The sequence below is a fragment of the Mercenaria mercenaria genome, chromosome 10, assembly GCF_021730395.1.
Source record: "Mercenaria mercenaria strain notata chromosome 10, MADL_Memer_1, whole genome shotgun sequence".
NCBI lineage: Eukaryota > Metazoa > Mollusca > Bivalvia > Venerida > Veneridae > Mercenaria > Mercenaria mercenaria.
Genome location: NC_069370.1, coordinates 7,633,570 through 7,641,068, shown reverse-complemented (window position 1 = coordinate 7,641,068; position 7,499 = coordinate 7,633,570). Strand labels below are relative to the sequence as shown.

The 7,499-nt window shown below is 34.7% G+C and overlaps 1 protein-coding gene across 1 annotated transcript; it reads left to right on the top strand.

The window, feature by feature from the left end:
- On the top strand, positions 1-7,131 carry LOC123561003 (uncharacterized). The gene is made up of 3 exons (XM_053552225.1): positions 1-85; positions 3,171-3,821; positions 4,859-7,131. The coding sequence occupies exons 2-3, from the start codon at positions 3,188-3,190 to the stop codon at positions 5,305-5,307; spliced, it is 1,083 nt and encodes a 360-aa protein (XP_053408200.1). The 5' UTR covers positions 1-85; positions 3,171-3,187; the 3' UTR covers positions 5,308-7,131.
- Positions 7,132-7,499: the final 368 nt, after the last annotated feature.

Genomic DNA, 7,499 nt, shown 5'->3' with positions numbered 1-7,499 from the left:
CAGCAGTAAAAAATTTAGTAAGAACAGGTCTACTTTTGCTTTAATAAGAATTTTGGATTAAAACAACGACAGGTATTTTAAAAAGGTAAAACATGATTTGCAGCTACATTTATTCTAAATTAATTTACCTGTGTCATCTAATTGACCGAATTTTAAGATCATTTAAATTTCATCTTAAACGTTTGACATAACATTATATTGATATGAACTTTAAGCAGGAATGTTAAGAGAATTACTGCTTTACCCAGACATCAGTGTCAGATACCCAACACACTCATATGTGACATATACTCACACTTCGCAAGGCCAAACAGATGAGATATGGGATGTGGGAGCGATATTTTAGGTTGATTTGTTTACTAAGTTCTAACATTTTGAAAAGTGGGTATATTTTTTCATGTAGAGATCTAGCCTGGCTCCCGGTGTGCACGGATAGTCCACTTCGTAGCAGTAAATGGGCATGTCATCTAGACTAGAAGAGATCGGGACATTTCTCTTTTTAAAAAAAAATAATTGTTTTATACGAGCGTGAAACGGGACGTATTATATATGTGATCACCTGCGGCGGCGGGCGACGTCCACTTAAGAAATTGTTTGTCCTCTAACTAAAGTAGTTCTTATCAAATGTTTGCCAAACATGGTAAGAATGCTTACTGGCATAAATATCGGCCAAGTACGAGAACCAGCAGGATTTTATCAGTGGCTCTTTGGTTATGGCCCTTTAATTACAAACAATTAGAAATTGGCAGTGTCTGCTCTCTAATTTGACTAGGTTGTATCCAATGTTCATCAAACTTGGTCAGAATGTTTGTAGGCATACAATATCGGCCAAGCTCAATCGACCATTAAAGTCACTCTGGAGATTTGGCCGCTCTGTAACTTGAGCACTTCTTATCCAGTGTTCTCCAAACAAGGTCACAATATTTATGACTATGATATCGATAGCCAGATTAATTTCCTAGAGGTTCTAAATTTATGGTCTTTGAATTACTAAAATTTTCGAGATCTGACAGTGTCCGATCTCTTAACTGAGTAGTTTTTCTCCCCTGTTCACTAAACGTGGTCACAATGTTTGACAAACATACGAATTGTTCAATAAGCTTTGGAGTTATAGCCATTGAATAACTAATTATAGTTTACTTTATCCAATGTTCACCAAACTTGTCGCAATGTCTGCTGTCATAATATCTCGATCATGTTTAGAAACCAGTCAGATATGGCTGTTTTCCAATAAAAGAAATTGTACTTTGTTTCATATAAAATTCACCTACTTCAGATCAATTTTGGTACAGCTGTTTTCCACAAGATATCCATACATTTGCTTCAAGAAAACGAAAACAAGGGGTGATGAAAAGTATGCAGTGAAATGTAATTCAACTGAATATAATCTGGAAAGTAGATCCCGCGGAAGCACCGAGAACAATGCAAACAGTGAAAATTGCATACTCGATTTGAGTCTGTTCATGACCAGTAATGGAAAATGCAACACTGCCAAAGCCCCCTAGCACCAGCTCAAGCAGTATTCAATTTTCAAATCTAAATGAATTGAAATTAATGATCCCGAAGGACCAGAAAATATAACAACACTGAAATGAAGTCGAGGCGACTTTGTACGGCCGCCACACAACACTTAACACCCGCTGTTGTGAAGTAAATATAATCTGGAAAGTAGATCCCTCGGAAGAACCGAGAAATATGCAAACAGTGAAAATTGCAGACTCGGTTTGATTGAGTCTGTTCATGTCAGAGCAGTAATGGAAAATGCAACACTGCCCACGTCCCCTAGCACCGGCTTAAGCAGTCAAATGAGTTGAAATCAATGATCCCTAAGGACCAGAAAATGAAGTCAGGTACCCTGTAACTGCCGCATTTCAGAAAGCGGCCCACAGAATAAACACCCTACTTTCGTTTTCAAGTAAGCAGCTCGAAAATATGCGTGAAAAGGTGTCTTATTTAATATACAATGCATTCGACGAGTGAATTAATGTCCATTTGGCCTCCTGTTTATCCGAAAATGTGCTAAAAATGGAAAAAGTTGTATCCTTTTATTAGAGACTTTATCGACTACACCACGGAAACACATTTTTGACCGAATTACTGCTGTATAACTACAATGTATATGCCCAGTCGCACTTGAGTTGTGTTTCTTGAATTACTTAAAATTGCGAAAACGGACGGTGTCCACTTAATAACTTCAGCAAGTCTTATCGTATAATCACCTAACTTAGTCAGAATGGTTATGGACATATTATCTTGGCCAAGTTTAATAAAATAGCCATATAGCCTTTGTCGCTCCGGAGTTACGACCCTTGAATATGGCGTAATTGAGAAATTTGACAATTACTATGCTCAATAAGTAGAGCTATGAAAAGTCAAAAATTATTTACGGTGACGGGCGTATAATTGTTTGGCAGTCGTCTTAAAGTTATTCTAACTTATTTATAACATATTTCAAGATAAGAAATCTGTGCATCATTAAGATAATACTTAAATGTTACTGTAGTGTAGCGTGGCTTAAAGAAAACACTCAATAGAGTACGAAATTCATGCAGTATCATATTCTTTACTGTTGAAATATCCCGACTATTCTTTCACAGCAAATACTTTGTACTTCTGTCCAATTTTTGTCGTATGAAAGAACGATTATTCAGCTCTTACTGATTGAATTAAATTTCAACTTCATCGATGCACAACTTAATCATCACTAAAATGGCTAATTTCTTGGATACATACGATACAGAGTTCCAGCAGGGTAATTCAACTTAGTCAAGCCTATTATATTTGCCATAAGGCTGAACATTCTGATGCATTTATTTATACCTACCAATGGTTTTCATTATTGTTACTTTCTCATTCTTCTTCCAGTTTGTTGTATTGCTCCATTTATTTTCTTACAACCTCACTATCATCCCCTGTAAACACCATATTATTGTTTTTCTTGATATTGTTTTAGTGTATCGCGCCAACCAATTTTCCTCTTCTAATTTAATTTAGTGTGTTGTGTTTTTTTTATTTTACGTAAGCTTTTACGTAAGCTTTAGTAAAGATATGTCCTTGTGCGAATAATTAGAAGGGCTCTCAATAATTATGATTTTGTGTGATGTATGAAAATATTTGTGTCTGAAAAATACATAAAGGTGAAATGAATGTGCATTCGTTTTGAATTTCAGCCTCCAACTAACACCAGATGGAGAGAGCAGAAGTGATAACAATCTCGACCAATAAAAAACTGAAGCTTCAGTACAAAATTGATAAGATTCATCCCACAAATTTAGTTCATAGCAATGAATATCCCACAAATTTAGTTCATAGCAATGAACATTCCACACATTTAGTTCATAGCAATGAACGTAGAGCTTATTACAGTCCTGGTAGGAGCTGCGAAGTAGAATCCCCAGTCGGACCAGAATCCATACTTAAGGATCATATAAAAAGGAAAACTGAGAACAACAAAATTACATACGAAAATGACATCACAACAGAGAAATCAGTTACTTTTCTCGAAATTGGTGCTCAACAAAACTCAGAGCATGTTGGCATAGGTAATTCAGAAAAAAATCAATTTCACAAAACCAAATCGTGCACGTATTCAAATTTAGACTCAGAAATAAAAATTAAAGTTAAGGCCGCAAAAAACAAAAATCAAACTCTCAGACTGGCAAAACGAAAATGCGAAAATACCTGGAGAAATTCTTTACTTGAACTTAGTGAAGGACAAAGTGACACTAGGAATGATGTTCCTGAGAATGAAGAACAAAGACTACCCAAATGCGATGGCGAAATAGATGAAAACAGGGACTTTATGCAGAGTCAGCGAGAAGGTATAAGCACCTTTGTCTTAAACACTTAAGGCAATATTAAGTACATCTTCTAAGTTAAAGGGCTACTTGATATTTCTCTAAATGGTACCACATACCTAATATAAGTGTTTTTGGTTTAAAATACCTTTATATCATTTGGAGTGGGGGTCACTTGCACTCACCCCTTCTATTCTAAAGGAGTAAAAGGACAGAAACGCTAGTTTTAATAGCTTTCGTATTCTATGCATTTCTACACCTCTGAGCACCAAAGCAAATCACGTGACGATCGTTCAACCGTGTAATCTTAAAATGTCAAGCAACATGTTTGTTAACGCCTGGTAAATCATTTGTTTGCCATAATCTACAGAAAAAAAAATATACAAAAAAAATTGTTATTTATGCCACAGCAGTTAAGAACATGACAAAAGCAGTTTTGCTGTAAGCCAATTCTCAATTTTTTTATCTGTGAGCGAAGTACTTTCAAATAATTTCATTTTTTTACATTTATCAGTGTGCGTTACATCGCCAGAGTAAAAGTAAAATTAGTATTTGGTATAATATCATTTTACTCGAATATTTTGAAAAGCTACCATTTAATACAAATAAAAACAAATAAGCCGATTCTATTAGGCACTTACATTACCATGCTGATCTAAAAGGCCCAACCTAAATATTTTTAACCGGCCGGGTCATTCATTCGAAATTGTCATGTGCCACTTTAATAAAACTCTGTGGAGAGAATTTTAATCATTTGTTTTGAGAAGTGTCCACCTTGCCACGAAATTGAAATGAAACATGGCATATATCATCAACATGATGTGGACTTGCGCCTATTTCAGCAGTACTTTCATATCCGATTATTTTATCTAAAGTAATGGCTCTTTATTGAACTTTGAAGTGTAGTTGCATGTCACGAAGTGGATATGCACATAATGTCAGGACTTTGGCGTCTGTCTTTTTGGACTTTATTTATTATTTTACTGAGCATTTTCAAGGGGTTTGTTTCATACAATGTTAAGTCCTTTCTTAATCTTGAAACTTTTAATTTGGTCTGATAGGTATCAAGGATTTCATTGTTCACAGCTCAGATGACGATTACGATACTGCAATGGTGTTTCGAGACGATTTGTTGAAACTTGGCATTCCAGATCTCGCAGTGGATAATTTTGTACACGTCAATCCGCAGAAAACTGAAATGGAGAGTATATCATCGCTTCATGAACAGTGTAACACAGTCTTGATTTTTGTCACAAATAATTACGCTAAAGACAAACTTCGACGCCGACAAGCGGAAATGTTATTACTGAAAGGTATGGCAATTGAAAGCTTTCAGAATTGGGTTGTGCCTGTATGGGTTGATAAAGATGTTAAAAAGTCAGTTTTAGAGTTGGCTCCGATTAAAGGAATACAGTATTACCAATCAAATCAGAAGAAAACAGACTTTTCAAAGCAAGTAACAGAATTGGTGATGGCTGGGAGGGGTCGTTGTATGGACCAAGAACTGTAAGGAGTTTTACAAGGAAACAATAGTAAGGGAGTTTATTAATTAAGAAACTATCATCCTAATAAATATAATTTTTACGAACAATATTGCTTTACTTTACACAAGATCTGCAAAATAATCAAAATGTCACAACTAAATGATAATATTTCAAACTTGAGGTTGTAGTATCACCTATTAGCTGCAATTCGTTTAGACATTTCTCTAAACATTACAAACAACATGTATGTAACTTAAGATTTCTTTTTCATGAAATTGTATCCTCCCTTATTGTGATAAGTACCATTCAATTATGAAACTGATGTGTTAGTTAAAAATGTTTAGTAGGACTATAAATTCAATTTTAAATTAATCAATAATTGAGAATAAGCTTATTGAGTAGTAATTAATGCTAGCGGTAAGTAAGGTGTATATTAATTGTTAATAGCATATGAGGTTTTAATAGACGGACGAGAGAAGCGTCAATTAATCAAGGTGTATAGTTGTTGATAATAGGCAACTGGAGTAAGGTGAATAATCATGAAATCAAATATCTTTAACTAAAAAAACTTAATTGCCCTTAGATTAAGTTGTTGTATTAATTACTCAACTTGTGCAGCAGCTTTTTTAAGCAGTTGTAGGGGGTGATGGAAGGGGAACAAAAGAATGACCATATAAAGAATGATACACTGCATAAAGGTTTAAAAGAAGCACTATATTAAACAGCTTTTTCCATGTCAGCCTCATTTGGACATTATTTCATGATATCTATCTCTGCTTCTGATATAATGTCAATATTTCTTTTGTAAGTATTCAGTTTAATTTAATCGCCTTCTCACATATTTATCCTGCCAGAAAAATAATAAAAAATGATAAAAAAATACAAAAATGCTGTAAACTTTCATTCATCAAATCTTTAAGTTTTTTCCTTTTTTGTTACTAAACTAACTTAGTATCAGAACCTTCATTCTAGGGAGAATGCCCTGCTACATTTGGAAATACTTTTGAAAATTTAAATGTCTTTTGGAAGATAAGAAAAAAGAATTTCATTTAATAAAATTTGTAGAATTTATATCTACATGGAACATATGTGGTGCAACCAGATAAACTGTCATCAGTAAAATTCAGTTTGACTCTTGTTTGGTATAATTCTCACCTGAATAAATTCTGTCATGTTTCTTCTAGTAAATGAAACTTAAGATTTGCAAATACTTGAAGAGCACTTTAATTTAATGTAGGACATTTATCTTTTCCTCAAAATATTTGATGGTATGATAGCAATGTCGTACAATAATTTAAATACTTACACTAACTTGAATTACTGACTGTCTAGCTAATTATGTATAAATTGTTTTCGACGGTCAATAACAATCTAAAAAGGTTGAGACCTTTCAACATGTGGAGAATATGTGTAGGTGACTCGACAACTCGGTCTGTAAAAGCAAATACATGTGTCAGACACTAACAGGTGTAATCGAATATACCTTATTTTGTTATTGTTAAATATATAAAACTAGATGCCCACATGCAACTTGTCGAATCCACCAGCTGTCAAAAAAAAATCTAATAGCACCAAGTTTAAAACTTTGACCTCTAAGTATGACCTTGACCTTTGAGATAAAAGTCTGAAAGTTGCACGCGACACTTTATATCAATTAAGGTAAATATTAATGCTAAACAAGAAAAAGATTGCTTTATGCATGGCAAAGTTACAGCCCGGACAATCTATTAAATGAAATTTGACCCCAAAGTGTGACCTTGACCTTTAAGGTCCTGAGGTTTGCGCACAACACTTTGTCTTATGGAGGCGAACATCTACGCCAAAGAAAAAGATTGTTCCATACTTATCAAAGTTATGGTCTGCACAAGCTATCAAATGACCATTGACCCTTAACTGTGAGCTTGACGTTTGAGATAGGATCCTGGGGTTTGCACACGAAACTACGTCTTATTGAGTTAAACAATTATGCCAGATATAAACATTATTCCTCAGTGCATGTCAAAGTTATGGGCAGGACACGATCTGACATGACCTTTGACCTCCAACTGTGACTTTTTCGATAGGAACTTGGGATTCAAGCATGACACTCCGTCTCACTAAGGTTAACATTCATGGCAAATATAAACAAGATTGTTCTATGCATGTCCAAGTTAAGGTCCAGACAAACATATCCAGTCGGACACAAGCAAGGACGGACGCACGTACGGACGGACGCACA

Excerpts from the sequence above, each read along its gene's own strand:
- LOC123561003 (XM_053552225.1), top strand. The coding sequence starts at position 3,188 with ATGGAGAGAGCAGAAGTGATAACAATCTCGACCAATAAAAAACTGAAG. Across the intron at positions 3,822-4,858 it reads TATGCAGAGTCAGCGAGAAG|GTATCAAGGATTTCATTGTT; the intron begins GTATAAGCACCT and ends TTGGTCTGATAG.